This window comes from Pelodiscus sinensis, chromosome 2 (assembly GCF_052426305.1).
Source record: "Pelodiscus sinensis isolate ZL-2025 chromosome 2, ASM5242630v1, whole genome shotgun sequence".
Classification (NCBI taxonomy): Eukaryota; Metazoa; Chordata; order Testudines; family Trionychidae; genus Pelodiscus; species Pelodiscus sinensis.
Window position 1 is genome coordinate 153,273,178 of NC_143053.1, and position 23,688 is coordinate 153,296,865.

The 23,688-nt window shown below is 41.1% G+C and overlaps 1 protein-coding gene and 1 long non-coding RNA gene across 4 annotated transcripts in view; both read right to left on the bottom strand.

The window, feature by feature from the left end:
• The window catches only part of PLEKHG4B (pleckstrin homology and RhoGEF domain containing G4B), a 132,157-nt gene that overhangs the window by 20,116 nt on the left and 88,353 nt on the right, over positions 1 to 23,688 (bottom strand). For 2 of the 3 annotated variants that reach the window (XM_089776490.1, XM_089776487.1), the window contains exons 11-15: positions 22,784 to 22,922; positions 19,981 to 20,103; positions 18,370 to 18,534; positions 15,637 to 16,556; positions 7,297 to 7,549 (exon numbers count right to left, since the gene is read on the bottom strand). In XM_089776490.1, coding sequence (XP_089632616.1) covers positions 7,297 to 7,549; positions 15,637 to 16,556; positions 18,370 to 18,534; positions 19,981 to 20,103; positions 22,784 to 22,922 — 1,600 coding nt within the window. The remainder of the gene's footprint in view (positions 1 to 7,296; positions 7,550 to 15,636; positions 16,557 to 18,369; positions 18,535 to 19,980; positions 20,104 to 22,783; positions 22,923 to 23,688) is intronic. The other variant, XM_089776488.1, reaches the window with a different exon arrangement.
• LOC142827240 (uncharacterized) lies at positions 12,183 to 15,630 on the bottom strand. Its single transcript, XR_012901836.2, has 2 exons — positions 15,099 to 15,630; positions 12,183 to 15,041 (listed from the first exon to the last, which is right to left on the bottom strand). It is a non-coding gene; the product is annotated as an uncharacterized LOC142827240 (long non-coding RNA).

Consider the following 23,688-nt stretch of genomic DNA (forward strand, 5'->3'; position numbering starts at 1 on the left):
AAATGGCGGCTCCCCGCTTATGCAAATGAAGCCCGGGAAATTCAAATCCCGGGCTTCATTTGCAAGTGCGGTATGCCTACATTACCCCGCTAGTTCGAACTAGCGGGGTAGTGTAGACATACCCTCAGTGCTCAAGTTCTACCTCTAGGCATGTGCACTGATGCCTCCCCCTAGGTGTCCAGGCACTTTTCTCCCATCTAAGATCTAGAGCAGTGTTTCTCAACCAGTGATACAAGTACCCTTAGGGGTACCCGAGAGAAGTCTGGGGGGTACGTCAACACAACTGAAACTTGGAGAAAACTGAATTTTTGTTCTAAGTTTTACAGCACTTTATTATTTTTGTACTTTTTACACCCAAATATTTCATCACCTGCCCAGCTACGATTAAGTTGTTTAAACAAATGTGTTGCAATGGTAGAAAAAAATGTGTGTGTCTGAAAACTGTAGGTACTGGGGATACTTCTTTTTTTTAAAAAAAGGGGGTATTTTATAAGAAAAGGTTGAAAAACACTGATCTAGAGCAATTCTTGGACTGCGGATGACAGGGGTTCACTTGCTTAATTTGCATGCAATATCTGATCTGAGAGGTGTACTCAAAGGCAACCTATTGTATTGGGTCCCAATCCACATCCAGCTGGAGGAGTTGGTGACGGTGCTGACCACCTTATAACTTTTAGCCTATAGATTAAAGCACTCACCTGGGAGGTGCACCAATGTTCAATTCCTCCCCCATACTAGAGGGGGAGAAAGAATTTGAACAGGGCTCTCTTGCTTCTCAGGGGAGTACTGTAACCAAAAGGTTAAGTTATAAGGTGGGTAAGCACCACCACCATCTTCTTCCCTTCTTCTAGCTCTTTGGGTAGAGCGAGGCAGACAACTATTGGGACATCTACATTGCGTTTTAAAACTCACAGCAATGAGCTTCCGCACCTGGGGCTACAGACTCAGGGTTGTGATGCTGCACTAAACCCAACTGGGTAGACATTCAGGATTGAGCTCTGAAGCCCATGCAGTAGACTGGGTTCCAGAGTCCAAGTACCAGCCCAAGCTGCAACATCTGCACTGCTATTTTTAGCACCGTGGCACAAGCCCTGCCTGAAGGCTCAGGCTCTGGGACTCACTGTCACAGGTTTTAAAAACATAGAATAGATGTACCCATGCTCATTCTTGAGAGAAATTCCCTGGATGTCCAAGCTACCAGACTATAGAGTCCCTCTTTGTCAATTGCTAATAGAAATAGGCACCAAAGTCTGCACTGTCTGCAAGGCGGTGCCTGTCTCCCCGAGAGCTGGGCAGAGGTCACTTGCTTTGTTGTCCTCTGCATCTCCCATTAGCTAGCTTAGGTGGTTCCTTACCTAGCGAGCTGGCTTTGTGAATAGCAGTGTTGGTCTTGTGGTTTTCTAGGTGCCTAAATGTTAGGTATTTCAGTGCAGAGCATCACAGTGCATAAGTCCCTTTATGAATTCAAGCTTCAGGTACCAGTGCCGAGGGTGATATAGGGAAGTATGTAGACATCATTGTGCCCAATCTAGTCTTTAGGACAGAATGAGATCTTCCCCAATAATTGAATGGTATTAAAGCATATGAAAAGATCCCCTTTTAAATTCACTGGACATGAGGGAAGCTTCCCAGTTCAATGAAAGATATAAAAAGATCAGGCGCTATCACCATTTTTCCATTTCCTTTGAACACTGAAGTAAACAATTTCTTAATCCACATTTCTTTTCTTATATTAAACAATTATCTTCTTGCTCCTTTAAACCAAAAGGACCCACACAAATCATCTACAGATAAACAAACAAATCTTCCCCTCATAATACAGTCTGAGCAAGCGCCAATAAGTAAATGTTGGTTTACTTTTCAAAGAAAAAATAAACAGATTATTAATTGCCCTCTGATTTTTGCCTGATATTGTTCTTCAGATAGCTTTCTGTTGGATTTAATGTAGTATTTATAAAAATACTGCACAATTGTGCTTCCCACACTACACAATTGTTCTTCCCACACTTTATCCATCAAATGATAAGGAAATTCAGTTATAAATGAAGATTCAGGTCGAATGTTTAATATTTTCTCTGGCAAAACTTGCACTGAAGTAAAAAGATCAATTTTTCAGTTTTCCAGGTTTTTCCCTTCTCTTTTTTCTATTTCTTCCTCTTTCCCTTTTTGACACTGAAAAAGGAGGCAGGGGAAATTTTAAAAAGAACAAGGCAGTAAAATAACTGGTTTTTTTTAGTTGAGTTTGAAAACCAAAATAATTTTGGCCTTAGCTTTTTCATTTTTTCTTAAAAAAAATTCTGAAAAAAATGCCTCATGGATATATCTTTTTTTAAACAAAACCTCATCGATGCAAGGCTCTCCTTTGTCTTAATCTCTACAAGGGTCTGCCTCCTTTTCTTTTGTTTTTCTTAGTAGGTGAACAGGGTAACTAAAAGAGTAAATGAGGAGGTCTAAATGTGCTAGAGAAAGTTTGATCTCCTAAATCCTCTGCTGGATCTGACAGAATTAGGACAATATCTGCCACTCTTTCTCCTGAAACAGCTAACATATAAGTGGCAGCCCATAAAGGAACTGTATGAGCTTTAGGGCTATAGCTCCCACTCCAATCACCCCTATATCACTTCCTGAAGTATAACTCTCAAGTACATGGGAGGCAAGAATAGGGCAGCTCCACTTCCTCTGGGCTTAGTGATGGCTCACAAGCAGATTAGCAGAGTATGTGTAAAAACTGCCAGTTAGTTGAGTGGCAGGACTGGCAAGCATGAAGAGGCATTGCTTTTTATCCCGGTACTGAAACACAGCCCCAAACCACTATTCAGCTGATCAGTGGGATGTATCATTCAAATACAGTCTGCTGCTGCTAAGTAACCATCTGTGATTTTGGGGGAGGGGGTATAGCGGACAAGAGAAGTGCTGACTAGCACCCAGTGAGTAAGGGTTTAAACTAGGTAGCTTGCAAAGGTGTTGGCCAGGGGACCAGGAAAACCAATCAAGGTAGGGTATGTCTACACTACCACCCTAGTTCGAACTAGGGTGGTAATGCAGGCAACCGGAGTTGCAAACGAAGCCCGGGATTTGAATTTCCCGGGCTTCATTTGCATAAAACCGGGCACCGCCATTTTTAAATGTCCGCTAGTGTGGACTCCGTGCCGCGTATAGCCGCGCGGCACGGAGTCCGCACTAGCGGACATTTAAAAACGGCGGCGCCTGGCTTTATGCAAATGAAGCCCGGGAAATTCAAATCCCAGGCTTTGTTTGCAACTCCGGTTGCCTACATTACCACCCTAGTTCGAACTAGGGTGGTAGTGTAGACATACCCGTAGAGTGTTGAAATTTGAATTGGATATAGATTCCTTGCCTGCTTTCTTTGTGTGGGAGGGGGAAAAGAAATAGGAGTGGAGAGATACAGAATGATTTAAACCCAGGCAGGACTTTGGAGCATGGGAGTGGATTGAACGAAGAGAAAATTGAAAGTAAGTAAAAGGAAAAGTGGATCTAGTCGCGTTTAGGGTAATTTTTCTTCTTTTGTGGTTTGGTTTGAACTGCTTTGTGTGAATCTATGCCTCCTCTCCTTTACCATCTAAGCACTGATCCCAGAGATTTTTCTTTTTTTTTGTTTTCCTTAATTGCTCTGTAACATCTAGCAACCAAGAATGCTTTATCAAGTTTATCTTTGGTTTGTAATAAAAATCACTTTAAGGTGATGATTTGATTCTTGTGTCCTGGAATGTACAGGTCTGTCTGGCTGTGTCTTTGTGCCTCAGATTGAGTGGTCAGCTGCAAGAGACTGCAGCTTGGTTTTCTCTTTTCAAGTGCTTTTGGGGCAAAAGAGCTCGTTTACCCCCCGTTTTAGGAATAAAAATCACTTCATGGTGGCAGTGATTCCCCAAAATCTGTATATTGTGATTCTGGGGGAAGCTTTTGGTAACTAGTGCCTGTAGAGACAAAGGTTTTTTTTTCCTTTTGAGCTCTTTGTGGGCACCCATCTTCTGCACTCAGAGTGTCAGAGTGGGGAACAGCCCCAACACAAAACATGGCATGGTTCCTTTGTGCCTGTGCCCACAGACCAGTGAGCATGCTGGGAGAGTGACTTGGAAGGGCAGTGCTACATAATGCTCTTGCCCAACTTCCCCAAACCATCCATGCTGTAGATGGCACATTGGTGTGTGCTTCCTTCACACAAATACAACCCGGAAAACAAACAAACAAGCTCATAAGGTACAGGCCAGGTATATGGCAAAGACAAAATATGGGCCAAAGGAAATGCTTCAGAATAAACTCAAGGACAAAGAGCGACGTGGGAGAAACAGAAAAGGAGCAATTTCTTGTGTATCACCAGAGGAAGTTGCTCTGACCTAATAATAAAGTTGTCTCACCCCTCTAACCCTAATCACAAATAGACTCAACAATGTGACCACTTTCCTCTATTAGTCAAACTATTAGTCAGATTGGCCACCCTGCTATGGATAAGATCTTTCAAAAGGGTTTGAGACATCATGGCTTGACATGTGAACAACTGCCACTGGTGTATAGTAAGGAGCACTAAAGCAACCTCTTCCTCTTTCACCCAGGCCTTGAATAGGAAATGGCGCCACATGCAAAATGCAGTCTGAAAGGATCTGAGCCTAGGACACAGTCTTTCAGAGCAGAGAAGAAATCACCACAGACAATTTTTTTTCTTGCTTTCTTATCTACCAGCATCCTCCAACCTACTAAGTGGGCAATATAGACAAAATAAATATCAAGCATTGACATCTCCATATTGGGGAACATCTGCAAGTTCAGCACAAGCAACAGGGTCCTAGAGGGAGTCACTTCTGAAGGACAGAGTCTGGACCAAAGAATTTGCCTTCCTATGTTTGTAAAGCCCACTAGACATGAACAACATTAAATACTATAAGTGCTACACTGGACTGAGAGCCTGGTCATTACATCCCACCTATCCTCTGTAATGTATGAGTTTTTTTTTTTAAACAATCCTATCATAAACAGAACCAGATCTTGGTTTTTCCTGCAGATCAGGTGGGGAAATCATCATGTGCCTATGGGTGACACATTTCCATTCATCTTTACTGGGATAGTGTTCTAAGTGATTATCATAGGCATCCCACCTGGAGCACAATGGTGATTTTCCTAGAAGACTTGAAGAATTCCCTATATTCTAGAAAATTAGAGGTAGTGTGCAATGCAAAAGGGAAGAGGGCTAGAATATTTTGCTCCATTGTCAGTAACAGCACGCACAGCATAGAATGCTTTTCAACTGTACAAACATGAATTAATCCTCACAACACCCTACTATGATGAGAAAGTAATAAAATCCTGGCTTTTCTCTCTTAGTCAATAGGAAAAATCACAGATGTGGCTACAGGTGAGGAGTCTACATTAATCATTCAGAGCAAAAAATACTTCCTTTTCACATTATCTCCTTACTTAAAAACCAATGAGCTATTTAATCAATCTTTTTTGTCAGGGTTTTTCATGATTAATACTGGTTACACAGATTCATTACAAAAGAGTAAAGAGTAAACCATTATTGTCCATGTCCCAGGGCTTGCAAAAGACTTTGCTGGGCGCTAGGGAATGTAGGACATTGGTGGTAGTGGAGGGGCTCAGCTCCAGGCCCCCTGAAAGGGATAAAGCCACAGGGGTGAGCAGTCAGCTCTCAGTGTTGCCTGGGCCACACCACACCACCACCAGCCGCCCTTAGCACAGGGGTGGGAAAAAGGGTCTCCACAGGCCGGATCCGGACCACCACGCAAGTTGATCCGGACCGTGGAGGCCATGACACTTCCCCAGCCCAATCAGGTCCTGGGGGTGGGGAGAAGTGCACAAAGTCTCCTCCCACCCTGCCCCCGCCCTACTAGGAGCGCATGGCGCTTAGAAGCGCCACGTGCTCCTGGCAGGACAGGAGGAGACTTCACACCCTGCAAGGGGCATGGTGTTTCTAAGCACTGCATGCTCCTTGTAGGATGAGGACAGGGTGGGAGGAGATTTTGCGTGCTCCCCTGCCCCCAAGCCAATCAGGGTTTGGGGGCAGGGAGAGACCATGAAATCTCCTCCTGTCCTGCAGGGGCTCAGCAGCTAAAGTCAAGTTTCTAGTCCAGCCTGTCTCTCTCTTCTTCCTCTTCCCTTCGCAGTCACTTTGTTGCTATTATGGTGTCTGCTTCAAAGTCTAAGCAAAAGCAATTCCAGTGTTTTGCAGTATGTGGAAAATGAATATTTTTTTAAAAAAAGCTTCTCCCATTGTAAAAATGAACTATTTTTGAACATTTGTAGCACTGAAATGACAGACGTAGAAAGTTGAAATTTGGCATAGAAAAAGTGTTGTTTGAGAACTGATGTATGTTCTGGTGAAAACTGCTACATAGTTTTCATTATTATGACCCAATGAAATCACTTTATCTGGATGAACAATACATTTTACACACATTATCTTGCTAAACTTGAATGCATGGTTAAGGAAGGAAAGCTGAACTACACAAGTATGCATGGTGAAATAAGATGGGCAGTGAATGAGGAAAGGGCTTCACATTCCCTACATATTTGTGTACCAAAAATTGGCCAGCTTGTAATATGCGCAGAACTGTCTTCTGTAAAACTCCTTCTAAGGTGTGCGAGTAGGATGTTCCAGTGGTGTCTAACACAACAGTCACATGTTGAAGAAATTTGGACCATCACCAAAATTTCTTTGGTTAAATGTCTTCTATATTCAGTCAGTATAGTTTACACATGTCAGAACAGATATACGAGCAGCAATTTGATGCTTTGTCTCTTGAACAGATTACTGTCAAAAAGGTGAATGAGTGGAGTTTACCCTTTGTTTCCTCTTGAAACAACATCAAGCCCCCTTGTCCCAACTCACTTGTTGATATTAGAGTGATCAGATAAGCCTACATACTTTTCCATCCACATCCATGCATTGGTTCATAACAGGAAACAAAATTAATAGAAAACTTATGTATTTATAGAAAACTTGAAAACATAGCAGTCTCATTATCACTTGTATAGCAAACTCTACTATTACTTTTGACAAATTTAGAAAGCGTCCAGACAGCATGTTTTGCTCACAAGAGGTGCAGTTGTGTGAGGACACAGGAGTATGTTTACAAACCTCTGAAAGAATACAATAGGCCACATACATAGTCAACAGTAAAAATTTGTCACAGGACATCTAGGTTATGCACACTATGAGAAACACAAAAAGGTAAGTGAAATGATTTACTCTGTATTAGGATCTGTGGTTAACTCAAAATGTCTGGTTCTAAGAAGGCACCCTTCTTTGGAATTGGGACTTACATGTCTGAGAAAACAGTGGCTGACACGCAGTGGGAAGTCTCTGCAATGTTCCAGCTCTTTTAGAAAATACTGGCAATGGAAATCATAGAGCTTCTCCAGGTTCCCAAAGATAATATTCCGCTTCCCTCGCAAATCCTGAGGTAAATCGATTCTTTCCATTTCTGGAAAATAGTTGTCGATGATATATCCTAAGGATCTAACATATTCCCTTTCTGTTGTGATCATTTCATCCATTATATGTTGCACTTTGCTGCTGGAAGACACAGAACACCTGTTTTGAACACTGACAAATCATGACAATGTGTAATCTCTGAATACTGAGTGAGTCTTTGCTTATTTGCATTCTTCAGCTCATTTTTACCTGTCAGTGGAAATCATGTTGTAGCCCTGGCTCTGGCTGCTAAGTTGTTTACCATTATAGAAAACATTTCATATTTTCTCCTTTTTTCTCAGGAGCAAATTTTGCCCTCGGTTACAATGGTGTAATTTCATTGATTTCAGTGGAGTTATGCAGGCATAACAGAAGACAGATTTTGGTCTACAATAGTCTACAGCAGCTGTAGTGTAACAGCTAAGCAGCCAGAAAAGAAAGAATGTTGAACTCTGGAAAGGCTTTTTCATTGCATTAAAGAACTTTCTATTGCATATGCAAAAGTGTCATGACCTTATCCATTCCTGCATTCAGTTTGGAAACAGTATATCATCCCAGGAATGTTACTCTAACATATAGCTGAATTCTCAGAGTTTCCCACACAATGTGTCCTCTGATAAATTATGAGCTCCCATTGAGAAAGCATGTTCAGTTCTGAAAGATAAAAATATGTGCCCAGTTCTAGTGTTAGAGAAGATTTGCATCTAGCAAAAACATATTCTGATAAACAAGGCAAACTGGGTAAGCAATCACTTTGAAAGAAAAGAGAATTTCAGATACACATTAAACACTTGACAACACAAGAAGCAAATAATTTCTTTAAGGAAAAATGTGTATTCTCATATGATTGAGAAATAAAAGTATAGAAAATATTGTTTTCTTGATATTCCATTAACTATGGTACTTTATTTGCAAGGAATTGAACCTACACCACATCCTAATAATACAAAATGGAGCAAGTTTGACTTCATAATATTGCTACGTTTTTTTCTTTTCCATATTAACATTCCTACAATAATTTCAACAAACACCTTAAAAATAGAAGAAACATTCTTGGCTTGTTAATAATAACAGGAACAGATTTTAATCTTTACTTCTATCATAACAAATCGAACAAAACACAACCACTATTGTAGATTCTCACAATGGGTATTGTTGCTGAATAAACTTGATTTTCAGCATACTAGATGAGCTGGACATAGCTGATGGACAATACAGAGGACTTTTTGATTTATTAAATTGTTTTAATGGCATTTGATGTTTCATACTAACATTTCCATCAGCTGGAAGGACATAACTATTTATATTATGAATTTTTTCCCTCATGAAACTGGCTAGCTCTTAAACCTTCATTGAAGCAGCCAACTAGACTAACGTCAGCCAGGATTTCCTGCCCCAAAAGGGATACACATTTTACAGTAGCCTCTTAGTGTCAAGATTAGAGATGAGCTCAAATCTTAAACCCTAAAGCTCAGCATCCCTGAACATGGGGTATCAAATCCAAATCCAGATTTCTGGATGAATTCTGTGGCCAATAATTTGCATGAAAGTCCAAAATGAAATCCCAGATCTGGATAACCACAAGCTTTAAGTGGGGTTGGATAAAAATCTGGATATGGATTTAAGTGTTTTAGTCCAGGCCTTCTAATCCCATAATAAAATAGCATTACACTGTGACCTCTCTTCTCCTGTTTCTCACCGGAAGGAACAAGGAGGTCAGAAAGCATTTTGCAAATATTAAGTAAGCCAACAACAACTCTGTAAAGGAAGCATTAGTTTGCTCATTTCTAGAACAGGATGAAAAACAGCACAACATTTTAATGACAATTTTTGTGAAAAAAATTACTTCATTTTTCATTAAAATTCAATTTTTTTTTATAATGGAGATTGCCTATCTCCTAGAACTGGAAGGGACCTTGAAAGGTCATTGAGTCCAGTCCCTTGCCTTCACAGCAGGACCAAGTACCATCCCTGATGAATTTTTGCCCCAGATTGCCTCTGCAAGGATTGAACTCACAACCCAGGGTTTAGCAGGCCAATGCTCAAACCACTGAGCTATCCCTCCCCCCCAAAATTTTTTGAGAATTTTTCTCATAAAAAATTCTGTTGAAAGCTTTACATCTTTCAACACACAAATCAGTTCTATTTATGAGAAATCAGAGTCCCAAAGCATTCAAGGAACAGGTTATGTCTGACCTCTGTAGAAGTAGCATTGTCAACTCTCAAAATTTTTATTTCCACTTCCATGATATTTGGTGTTTTTCTTAAAGTTCCAGCACATGGAGTCAGGTGAACACATGAGAATCTTGAGGTATTAAAATAAATACATTTCTTAGTTCTAGGGTTGCCAGATAGTTTAACAAAATTTTCTGGTATTTTTACCGGACAGGGGACACAAATAACAGACAGTCCAGGCAAAAACCAGACACCTGGCAACCCTACTTAGTTCTCATAGTTGTAGAGTAAAGCTAAAAGACGTGAGTTTCAAATAGGGTTGCCAATGCTCCAGGATTCTCCTGGAGTCTCCAGGAATTAAAGATTACACCTTGTGATGAAACCTCCAGGAATACATCCAAACAAAATTTGTAATCCTACCCCCAAAAGCTCAACAAATGCAAGAAGTTAAAAAATAGACACCACATTTGTAAAACCTCATGATTTGTAAAACAAGCTAATGCATTTTAGGACTTGACTCACGGGTTTTGAATGGCTGGGATTGACACTAATGCATGGGTGCCTAGCAGACTGTGCACAGTGACATACTGAGTCAGTAGACAGCGAATAACAGGAAAATCAGGTCTCATGAGTCCATAGTCAGCCTCATTCTTGAGTCACTACATTGTACTATGTTTTGCCCTTCATGGAAAAATTCCACATAATTTAATAAACAAATTAAACAAATTATACTTGAAATAGAATTCTATTGGATAATAAAAAATAAAAAAAGTACAAAAACTATGCCAGCATTTATTGACTTTGAGAGATTTTATGATTCTTACTATTAGATTCTTATTGGTTTTGTCCTTATTAAATTCTAAAGGACTTTTCCATAAAGAAATGAAGAGCATATTGTAATTTACAGCATGCCAGAGTTGAAAATCATAAATAAAACACTATTTTGATGTATTAATGAATACAATACAAATGCATTATTATCAACTTTCAGCAGACCTAATCCTGCAAATACTCAGCCATGTGAATAAAAGTTACTGATCTCATAAAAGTGGTATTGACTGCAGTAGCTCTATAGGACTAACTTTTTTCAAATGTTTGCAGGATTGGGTGCAGTTTTTGTAAACTCCTATTAAAACACTGAACCTGATGAAATACTATAAAAGTCTGTAGTCCCATTATTTGGTCCAGTCCCATTATTAGGTCCAGAATAGTTAATAAAAGTAAGAAATTATGTATGGAGATAAGTACCCAAAATCACATGGATTTAAGCATCTGTAGGATTGGTGCTTAAACAGGGAAACTGATGCTCTTAACCTGAACAAATTTGTATTGCATTTCCATAGCTCTAAAATGAAGAATCCAAATTTTATAAGAAGGCACTATGGAAAAGTGGACCATTCCACAGTTTACTCTTTTAATGAACGGAGTAAAGTCAAATGAAACCACAAACTACTTTGATTATATTGGATTGTTTGTTGTAGCCACTAAAGGTCAATGTACATATATTTTAAAAGAGGAAAGTACATAATTCAGTTTGCACAAATTGTTTTGGTCCATTTAAAAGTAGCATTTACCGATTTAAGACTGAAACTAAACAGACTTTTTAAAAACACCAATTTCTGTGCAAGAAAGATCACACGGGATATCCATTCTTCCTCTGTTGTACAAATTGACGGTAACATTACTACAAGATCATTACATTGATGGGATTTAACCATCTGAATAAACTTTTTGCTGAATAAGGATGGTTGGCTGAATTAGAGTCCTTGAAAGATAAAATACACAGATACTATAAACAAAATGTATAATTATATCAAGAGGGACATGTTTTGATATTCTGACTCAAAGTGAGTATCACCTTATTGCATGAGTAATCCCACTAGCTTCAATAGGATTGCTTTCAATGGTGTTACCTGGTGTGTGTAAGAATATCAGAATCTGTCCCTCAATTACTAGACATCAAATGTAAACCCAGCATGACTTTTTAAAAAACTTAAACACAAACCTTGAACTCTGTTCATGCACACACAAAGTTTAGTTCTTTTTTCTTTTTTTTTGTACACGATTAATCAAATATAGATAGATTTGATAATCGTTTTTTATTTCAGTTTCCTTCTATCGAGAAGTCAAATTTTGGTCTTCCTTTTAATCTTGTTTTAACTAACCGTGGGATAACTTAACACTGTTAAAATACAAAATTCCAGGGAGGTGAGACCCTAACCAGGAGAGAGCGCGAGAGCATACACACAAAAGTAAGTTTGATAGAAAAAAAATGTGAAATTTAAGCAGAATGTCAAATTCAAATCAGAGAAGAAGACATTATTTAAATTCCCTCTATATCTGTAAATTATGTTTATCTGTATTTCCATAATATTCTACAAGCAACTCTAGTACAAGTATACTTTATCTTAAAGAAAAACAAACTATTTTAATGGTCATTTTTTAAGGAACACTGTCAAGATAACAATAATATATTTAAAGTGGTTATTTACCATTCTTACTTAGATTATTAAAATTGAAATACTTGTAAAAATAATTAATTTTTAAATGTGCCTTGTGATTACTATATGCACTTCACTCAACTTAGTTAGTTTTGGTTAGTTTCAATTTCTAGCTCTTACATAGCAGTATTATGGAGCTGGTTTTCCAAAACTGGAGGGAAACATTTGAACTGCAAACCCCAATACAATAATATTGGAAAAAATAAGGAAACATTTCTTTTCATACTAAGCTAAGGCCTCAATCCTGAACAGATTTACACACATGTAAAATAGTCCTATTGATTTTCAGTAGGACTGCTCACAGTGAGTCAAGTTAGACTCAGACTTTAAGGTCAGAAGAGACTACAGTAAAACCTGTGTTATCCAGCACGCTCGGGGATTAGGGCGTTGCAGTTATCTAAAAATTCCGGTTATCTTAGGGTCCCATCAGCCTAGGAAAAACCAATGGACAATAACAGTAAAACTCAAGTTTTTAATTTTGGTAGTTTTGTAGGCTGAGGCAGTTGGTCTCACATTTCTATTTTGAGTTAAAGATGATTAGTACTTCTTAAATAAAAAATTGTTAAGCCAATTATGATAAACCAAGCCAGGCCTGTGTGCCTGAAGATATGATAGTATTTTGGCTGGGGGCAAAGCCGGTTAACAAAGTTTTCTGGTCAACAGAGTACCAGATAACAAAAGTTTGACTGTATTATGATTAGGGCCCTACCAAATTCATGGGCATAAAAAACTCTTCATGTGAAAACTGGACATGTGTGTGCTTTAATGCTATACTGTACAGATTTGATAGAGGAGACCAATGGTGCTCAAACTGGGGGGTCCTGACCCAAAAGGGATGGGAAGTCACAAGGTTATTTTACGGGAAGGCATGATATTGCTATCCTTGTTCCTACTCTGCCTTTCACAGCTGGGTGGCAGGAGAGCAGTGGCTGGTGAGCAGCAGTTGTTGGCCAGGTGTCCAGCTGGAAAGGCAGTGCTCCACCAGTAGCAGTACAGATGTAGGGTGTCAATATCAAACCATGCTACCTTTCTTCTATGCTTCTATCTTCAGAAATGGGCAGCGAGAGAGTGGCGGCTGCTGCCGAAGGGCAGCAGTGCAGAAGTAAAGGTGGCAATATCATACCTTGGCATCCTTACTTCTACATAGCTGCTGGCGATGGATCTGACTTGAGAGCTGGGCTCCTGGCCAGCAGCCATCACTCTCCAGCTGCCCAGCTGTGAAGGCAGCACTGTGCAGAAGTATGGATAGCAGTACCATACCCACCCCCCACTACAATAACCTTGCAACCTTCCGAAACTTTTCTGATCAGGACCCTTACAATTATAACATTGCAAAATTTCAGATTTAAATAGCTGAAATAATGAATTTATGATTTTAAGAATCCTATGACCATGAAATTGACCAACATGGACAGTGAATTTGGTAGATCCCTCATCAAGATCATCTAATTTGATCTTTTGCACATTGCAAGCCACAAAACCTCACCCACTCACCCCTTTAAATAGACCCATACTCTCGGCATTTTACTTACATTCTCAAATCACAAGACTTCAAAGTTACAGAGACTCCACTGTTTACACTAATTTAAATCTGCAAGTGACCCATACCCAATGCTGCAGCAGAAGGCAACTCCCTTCCCTCCCCCCAGTATCTTTGCCAATCTGACCCAGGGAAAAATCCTTCCTGACCCCAAATATTCAGTTATACCCTGAGCGTTTTGGCAAGGCACCTGGGAAAAAATTCTCTGTAGTAACTGAGAATCCTGCCCATCTAGTGTCTCGTCAAAGGCCATTGGGCATATTTACTACTACTAGTCAAACTCAGTCTTGAAGAGAGTCAGGTTTTTTGTTCCCACTGCTCCTCTTGGAAGGCTGTTCCAGAACTTCACTTCTCTGATGGTTAAAAACCTTCATTTAAGTTCAGATCTTGAGTTGTTGATGGCCTGTTCATATCAATTTGTTCTTGAGTCAGCACTTATTTGTTCTTGAGCTGGCACTTAACCTAAATTACTCCTCTCCCTCTGTTATTTGCACAAAGCAAATGCCTCTCCCCTGTGCCTTTGCTTGGTTAGGCTAAACAAGTCAACCTCTTTGAGTCTTCTCTCATAGAGGTTTTCCATTCCTCTGATCATTCTAGTAGCCCTTCTCTGTACCTGTTCCAGTTTGAGTTCATCCTTCTTAAATATGTGAGACCAGAACTGCACACAGTATTCCAGATGAGGTCTTACTAATGCCTAGCATAACAGCAATAACACTTCCCTCTCTCCACTGGAAATACCTTGCCGGATGCATCTTAGGACTGCATTCATTTTAAACAGCTGCATCACACTGATGACTCATAGTCAACCTGTGCACAATGACTATACCTAGGTCTTTCTCCTCCTCTTTTGCTTCCAGTAGATATGTCCCCAGCTTATAGCTAAAGTTCTTGTTGTCAGTCCCTAAATGCATGACCTTGCACTTTGCACTATTACATTTCATTCATTTCTATTACTCCAGTTTTAAGGTCATCAAGATCTTCCTGTGTGATACTTCAGTCCTCCTCCATATTGGCAATACCTCCCAACATTATGCCATCTGCAAATTTTATTAGCACTCACCCACTTTTGTGCCAAGGTCATTAATAAAAACATTAAATAAGACTGGATCCCTGAGGAACTCCATTAACAACTTCCCTCCAGCCTGACAGTTTACCTTTCAGTATAACCCACTGTAGTTTCCTCTTTAACCAGACCCTTATCCAACTTTCAATTCTCTCACAGTTTCCCATCTGGAACTATATCCAATACCTTATTGAAATCCAGATAGGTTATATCTACTGTATTTCTGTCATCTAAAAAAATTAGTTACCTTCTCAAAGAAAAAGATCAAATTGGCCTGGCATAGTCGACATTTGTAAAACTATGTTGTATTTTAACCTAATTAATGCTTACCTCTATGTTCCTAACATTTGTAAAACCATGTTGTATTTTAACCTAATTAATGCTTACCTCTATGTTCCTTTGAAAAGTACTTTCTTTCTCAAAACATGTTCCCAGACCATGCATACAGGTGAGGTTAAATTAACAGGCTTGTAGTTTCCCAGATCACTTTTTTCCCCTTTCTTAAAAATGGGTACTATATTAGCAATTCTCCAGGCACAGGATTTGAACTCTGAGTTTAATTAAGCATGTGTGTAAGTCTTCGCAGGATTGGAGCTTAACTCTTGAAGCCCTTACTCAGTTTCCTCTAAACTCTTACTTGATTTCAATGGGCGTCAAATAAAAAGTTTGTAAGGATTTTGTCTATTAAGTTGTACAAACTATCGAAAATCCTGCCCCAGACCTAACCTAAATGTTGAGCCTAAAAAATGACTTGACAGTATCCCTTTAGAATAAACAACTTATTTCGTATTCTGCATTTTGAATTTAATGTCTCTTTTAAACTCTGTTTTTCAGAACGTGTTTAGAATATTAAAGTACTTTATTTTTTTCCTCACTCAACAGAATGGATTGTGTTGTGGCCATTTCTCACCTTCCTGCTCTCTTTTTTAATTCTTCTTCTTCTGTATGGTGGATCCTTGAGGGGGAAGATAAACTTCGGTTTCTACTAATCAAAGGGCTTTTAATATTCAAGCGCTGCATGTATTTCTTCTCAGCAGCAATGTTGCTGGCCACCTCCAATCCTTTGATATAAACACCAGTGTATCCATGGCGATGCACCTCACTGTGGCTGCTCTCAAGCTGAGTAAACTCAAAGCTTTGAGTTTTCTTCATGATTTTCTTTTGTGGATGTTTTCTATGGCGGGTAGTTGGTGACTGGAGTGGCTCAGAATAGCAGGATGCTGATCCTGAGATGGAAACATTGTCCATATCTTCTGAGATTGGGCTAGTCCTTTGAAGCCCACCCAGGAGCGGAGTAAGTGTCTGTTGCGGAGATGCATTAAACTGTACAAATACATCCATATTTTGATGCGCAATTTCCTGGTCAAAAAAAGGTGGCACTCCTGATGGCAGGCTAGTATGCTGAGGTTTATGCAATGGCTTAACATTATTATCCCAAATGTTACCATCAGGGCTAGACAAGAATTGGGAAAGGGACTGACTTGGTCCTCTGGCACCTTCAGAATCAAACTCACAGTTAATTTTTACATCAACTTCCTGGGGGACTCTGTGAGAATTTTCCTTTTTGAAACCTTTGAGAGCTTCAGAAAGGACCTCTTCTAAATGGTGCCTTGTTTGCTGACATTTCAGCCACAAAATATTCCACTGTTTTAGTTCCTTTTTGCTAGCCAGGCCCGATACCATCTCATTCACTTTTTGAAAGTTTTGAGCAGAAACTTTTGTAGCTTCTTGTTGGTAGCTCTGCAAACTCTCAATCACTGATTCAGAATATTTGTTCTCCAGGGTAAGATGTTCAAGATACTCATTGCAGTGTAACATCCACCCATGTGCCTGGATTAAGAGCAAAAAGTACAGTTAAATAATAAGAATGTGTACTTATATAACACCTTCTGTTTTAGACACACAGAGCAATTTACAAATATCAGGGTAAAAAATCAATCTTGGGCAGAGGATCAGCAAACCCGTGCATCCTTTAAGTCCCATTTAAGCACTCAGAATAGATGTTAACAGGATATAAGTGCTGAATAGATATTGTGCTGTCCCTTTACATAGGGGTGAATTTTGCTTCATATGGTAAACCCCAGCATCCAATTGTGTTAACTTAGGGCTCAGATTCAAGGTTGGAGGGTCCAAGCCCCTGTTAAGATCGGACCTAGAATCCAAGCCCTATTGCTTTCCTGTGTGCGTGTGGCTCTGGCTTGTCTCGGGTCCCAGAAGTCCCAATGTATCCCAGAGTTCCATGGGGTAACTTCCTTAATCCTCTCTGTGCCAACAATCTGTGGTGCAGTCCCAGGAGGGGTGGGGTGGGAGGGAGGGTGCTCTGAAGCAAGGGCTAAAGAACAAAGCTGGGAATAAGTGGCTACCTTGCAGGGAGGAGGAATAGCAGAGTTCCTGGCTCAGCATGGCCAGAGATGGAATGATCCCCAAAACTGTGGTTGCTCCACCCCCTGCAGGGTAGCTGCTTGGTCCCGCTCCTCTCCTTGTCTTCTGCTCCTGGCTCCCCTACCTCCCCCTGCTCTGTGGGGCTGTATGTGCAGAGGCACCCAGGCAGTAAGGGTGATATGTGGAAGTCAGCCCCAAATTTCCTTACAACCTCCCATGGATCCCTTATCCCTTCCTCCCAGGGTATAGTGGGGTCAGGGATCCCCCAGAGGTGGTGGAGCACAGTACACCCCAAGCTCTGAGGAGACACGACACTGCTCTGAAGCTAGCAGCAGCCATGCTGGTGGGGTGGGTGTTTTTTACTCTGACACTTTCATTTTGTGTCAAACTTCAAGAGAGACAAAAATAGCAAAGACACTTTCACTGATCATCTCATTTCACAAATGAAGAATGGCAAAGTTTCATTGTAATAATTTGGCAGCCCTGGAGACTGATGGGCTAATTCTCCTCAGAACAGGTGCATTCAGGCTTTTTCCTGGCAGTGATACTCAGCCTAGCACTGGAGAGCCCAATTCTCAGCTTAGTACAAAACCTTCTCAAACGGCTGCCATTTATAGTGGCCAGCCACCAAAGGTGTTAACTGTGCACTTTAGGTGCTTGTGCTTTGTATGTGTGAACGAGTTCCATCAACAGCACCACCACAGTTAGGAAACCGGGTGAGCAGTAGAATTTTCTCTCTGTGAAACACGTTCATAGGGCTAGATAACTGTACCCCTTTCCAGAGTCTCATTTGTTACTGTGAGGATGTTAGTGGGTGCCACAGAGCACATAATTTTAAGCTGCCAAACTACACATTACTCCAGAAAATTTCTGAAGTTCATCAGTGCTCTGAAGTCTGATCACAGTCCTCTGGATGTTTGCCAGATTCTGACATGCCATTTTAATATTCTTCAAATTTGATCCTGTGGGCTTTATCTCACTAGAGTCTTTCAAACAGGCCTCATTGGAAACCTCATGGACAAACACCATTCATTAGCTAGGATGTGGCAAAAAAAAGCATGAGAAGAAATGTCAGCCCTGATGCAAAGTAATCATACTACCAGGTGCAGTGCTTTGGAAAGCACATCAGTATCTCCGCTCGCACCTCCAGTACCTTGCAGTGGAGGAGAAAGAGCTCACACAACACACATTTTTACAGACTATGTTCCACACATATTTAAACTACTGTAAATCTGTACTGAACCACAAACGTTTCACTTACCATCTCGTAAAACTCATATAAGTGGACCAGCTTCTCTAGCTCACTCTTCCTTTTCTCTGTCTGTGTGCTGACATCACTCAGATAACTCCTGAAGGTCTGAACTTTTTCTTCCAAGTTCAGTGAGCAGTTCTTTTGCATCAGCTCCAGCCCTTTCTCGTAATACTGCTGTGGAGTACAAAATGAATCCTGCTACATTAATACATTGCTGCTTCTGCTGTCTGATTTCGTGTTCAGAATTGTCATTTACTCCATACAATGCCAACAAATCTGGTAATAGGCCAATTGTAAAGTGAGCAGGGGGTGTCGACAGCCTTTAGGGGCTCCTGGGCAAGGTGGGGGGACACCTGGCTCTGTGCTCCCAGAAAGGGAGAAGCCTCAGGTGGAAGGGGCAGGGCTAGGGGCAGTCAGCCTTCAGTGCCACATGGAGCAGAGTGCAGTGCAGTGCGCCACACCTCAGCCCTCTGGAGCGTACCATGGAGATGGCATTCCAGCAGCGATTTAAAGGGTCGGAGCCCCAAGCCCCTTTGCTCCCCCCTCCCTCCATCAGAAGAGCTAAACGTGAGTGAGAGGTCCAAAGTGAACATCACTCTTGTTGATCCTTTTTGGTTCTTTTGCCCCCCTTTTTATACCATTTTGCTAATATAAAGTCATGATTGGCCTTTTTTTAGTCTAAATTTCTTTGGAAAGCATAAAGAAATAATATAATGATAGGATGGAGCAAAAACTACAGACAGTGAAGCTTGAACATTTGAAAAGGACTATTATTACATGTTTAGAGTAAAGTCATGGTTATGTTGCACTTATTACGTGAGAAACAAAAGTTCTCAGAGTATTAACTCTCTCGTGCCCTTCTTGGGGCAATTTCTTTATATGAAATAATTATAAACTAAATTTTTCTCTTTATTAAGCTCTAAGAAAGCACCTATGTATGTAACTTCCCATTTTTACTCTGGCTTCATTTACCAGTTATTGGTTGCTGTGCCTTACACTCCTCCTCCTCCTCCTAATGGATGTACGGTGATGGAGCGCTGCATATATGACACTAGGGTAGGTCTCAAAAAAATGTTGAAGAGTAAACATTCTCTCTCAGGAAAGCAGCAATTCTCCTTTAGCTCAAGTGGTAGTTGTCTTTGGGTCTGGCCCAAAGTCCACTGTAGTCAGGAGGAATCTTTCCAGTTACTTCAGTGGGGATTGGATTATGGACCCTATTATTTTAAACTCCAGAGCTCCATCTCCAGTACTATGTAGGCACTTTGATTACTAGTGTTATTTACGATTGTTTTTGTTTCGGCTTCAAATTAATTTTAAAAATTCTCTCCTAAATTCTCTCAGTTACGCTTTACAGATGTGTGCAGTCCCTCTTGTGCATGCATGGTTCCCCCTCTCTGTGCATTACTTGTTTTCTTCTTGGATGTAAAATAAAAATTCGGTTAAAGAGGCAGTACCTTTTCTAGAGCCACAGAGTTTGTGTTGTTATATTTAGTAACAATCAATGAAATTAACATTCTTAAACCAACTCTGGTTTGTATTTCCCCGATTAATTTTCTAGGCTATTGCAGATGCAAGTAAATAATGAAAGCAAAGATGGGTGTTCCTTAGTACAATGCTTACCATCACTTTGTCACTGAAAACTGTGAATTCTTCTTGCTGCTTCTTTACACTTTCCAGTGAAAGCAACTTGTGATCTAGAGGGCCAAGATATTTCTCACTTTCATTTTCAAACCAGAATTTTATCTATATAGGATACAAGACAAGGTTTTTTAAATATTAATTTGTAAATGGTATCTAAACACAGAAATTAAGCAAATTTATCAAAACAAATTACACCCTCAGGCTGTGTCCAGACTCCATGCCTCCGTCGACGGAGGCATGTAGATTAGCCAGCTCGGAAGAGGGAAATGAAGCCGCGATTAAAATAATCGCGGCTTCATTTAAATTTAAATGGCTGCCCCGATCTGCCGATCAGCTGTTTGTCGGCAGATCGGGAGAGTCTGGACGCGATGCCCCGACAAAGAAGCCTTTCTTCATCGACACAGGTAAACCTGGTTTCACGAGGCTTACCTGTGTCGATGAAGAAAGGCTTCTTTGTCGGGGCATCGCGTCCAGACTCTCCCGATCTGCCGACAAACAGCTGATCGGCAGATCGGGGCAGCCATTTAAATTTAAATGAAGCCGCGATTATTTTAATCGCGGCTTCATTTCCCTCTTCCGAGCTGGCTAATCTACATGCCTCCGTCGACGGAGGCATGGAGTCTGGACACAGCCTCAGAGCTTATTAAAGATGTTTCACTGATGTGGAAAGTTTACTACAGGTTGAACCTCCTTGGTCCCGCATCTTGGGACCTGACTGGTCTCAGATGAGGGAGTTTGCCAGATGAGGAGAGATCAATTCTAGCCCCCCTGCCCAGTTTCACTCCTGGCCTCACCTGCTGACCTCTCCTGCCCAGTCCTAGCTCCTATCAAACTGGCTTTGCTTCCAGCTCCAGCTGGGCTGCTGGCCCTACTACTGGCCCCACTAAGGGCTGCCTGCTCCGGACGGGCTGCTGACCCTGCTGACACAGGCCACGGTCAGACTCCTAGTTGCAGACCCTGGCTGGACTCCCAGCCTCGGTAGGGCTCCTGGCTGCAGGCCTCCTCCCATCCGATTCCTGGACGCGGAGTCTCTCTGGTCCGGGAACACTTGTGGTCTGGCAGAACCATTGATGTTGCTGGACCAGAGAGTCCCAGTTTTTAGATGTTCAACCTGTACAAATACTCTTCTAACTGAACTATGCAGGATGCAGAATAATGCATCCCCATCTACCTTCTTTAACTTATATCCACAACACCCTCAGCCACCAGCGCCAGGTCAATGTGAGTTACATGCCCTCATGCTAAAGGTTAATTTGATATGTGGAGAATACCCAAAACTTACTTACGCTAATTTCCTGTACCTCCCGAACGCCAAATCAATGCAAGTTACTCTTATGACAGATATCGCAATTTCCTTCAATATCTTTGCAAGATTTACTGAATTAAGTTTAAATAACTTTACGGTCCAATGTATGAAAAAAAAAATCAAAGTTTATGTATTACTGTGGGATTAACATATCTGTTCTAGGGGGGAGATGCAGCGAATGAGAAGTGCTTTGAGATTCAAAGAACTATTTTGAACCAAGTGCCAGATAACAATGAACTTTCAGGACCAACGAAGTGAAGTGGGTTTCCCAGGAGACCCTTGGGAGGAGAAGAATGCAAAGTCCAATCTCTGGACACAACCTTTTGAAGCGAGGCCTTGCAGAGAGAACCAATGCCTGGCTGAATACCTTTTCAAGGTCTCTAAGGATCAGACCCAGTCTGTAGGAAGGAAAGGCTAACCTGTGCATATGGGTTCTTGTTCTGAGCAAAAGCTGTTACGAACTTGTGACTACAAAAAATAAGTATGCTAGGGTTTGAGGGACTGAATGAAGGACTGCCAGAACCCTTGCTGGAGTGGGAGGATCTCTGGCTTATGAGCAGGCACGTAAAGTCTTTCACTGTTTTTAATATGTTTTCTCTGAGGGTATGTCTACACTACTCTGCTAGTTCGAACTAGGAGGGTAATGTAGGCATACCGCACTTGCAAATGAAGCCCGGGATTTGAATTTCCCGGGCTTCATTTGCATAAGCGAGGCGCCGCCATTTTTAAAACCCCGCTCGTTCGAACCCCGTGCAGCGCGGCTACACGGGGCACGAACTAGGTAGTTCGAACTAGGCTTCCTAGTTCGAACTACCGTTACTCCTCATTCCACGAGGAGTAACGGTAGTTCGAACTAGGAAGCCTAGTTCGAACTACCTAGTTCGTGCCCCGTGTAGCTGCGCTGCGCGGGGTTCGAACGAGCGGGGTTTTAAAAATGGCGGCGCCCCGCTTATGCAAATGAAGCCCGGGAAATTCAAATCCCGGGCTTCATTTGCAAGTGCGGTATGCCTACATTACCCTCCTAGTTCGAACTAGGAGGGTAGTGTAGACATACCCTGACGTGCTTTCACCTTAAGAATAAATGTGCTTGTTTTAGAAGGGCTGGGTGGTAACTTACAACTGTTCACAACCTCTGAGGAAAAAGCAAAGCAGGCCTACTTAGTCTGACCTATTAGAGATTTCACAGTGTAGGTAGCCATTGTGTAGCCTGAAACCCCACGTGAGGAGGAAGAGGAACACAGATTTCTGAATAGGAGAGGGGACATCTGAGAAGTTGGGAGCCTAGAGTGAGTGTCCTTGCTGAACCATAAAGGAATACAGGTGCAGTTGCCCTGAACTGTGCCATTATTTGCACTGCACTTATATGGCTAGCCCAATACGTAGCTTATATTCATAGATGAATTTGGCCCCAAGAATGGAGAAATGGAAGGTTAGCCGTATGCCTAGTTTAAATTAAGTCTCAAAAATAGTACAGACCTGGTCACAATCTTCTTCAAATTTTCTTATTTCCTGGAGATTCTCCAGTTGTTGCAGACACTTGTTCGAAATGAGAACCAACCTGTGGACCTCCTCATCTACCTGATTGTACAATCTTGTTATAGCCTCCATGGCATCTCTATGTGGGGGAGAATGACACACATATCAATGCAAACACAATGACAGAAGAGTGCACTCTATATTGCAGAAGAAGACAATAATAAAATCTGTTAATCAGCCAAGCAAAGATTTTCAAAAGTGACTAGTGATTTGAAGTATTTCAGCTACTGGGTGCTCAAGTGCTTTTAGCTTAGCAGAGTCTCTAAGGCACCCCAAAATCATGAGCCATTTTTTAAAACTATGGCTCTCCATTCAGTTGTTTCAGTCAGACAGGCGACACTAACCCATAGCTATATATACAGCTTTGATCCAGTCAGGTGAACCTTTTTCCAGGGAAGAGGGAATCGGATTCTGGCTAGAAGGGACACAGCCAGCTTCTTGGCTGGTTACAGGAAGCTGGGGCTGGAGGGAGACAGCTTGGGCACACTTCTTGGCTGGCCTTAGAGGACAGAGGCTATGGAGAGATGGATGGGCAGCTAAGCAGATTCATTATCTGGCACCCATGTTAGGCATAAAGTCTTCAAAATCCCACCCTAAATAGATACACATGAAGAAACCTGAAAACAAAGAATTCTAATCACACATAGAGCTGTAGACCTGAGCCAGAGAGAAAAGATCATTTGTCATGAAAGATTTTATCTAGAATAAGGACTAGGGTGAGAATTTTGTTCTGTGATATTTTTAGTGTATTAGGCTTAATTTGCACATTTTGTTTATTTTGGATTAGTAACTCACTTTGATCTGTCTGTTTTCACTTGCAATCTCTTGGTTTGCTACTTTTTATT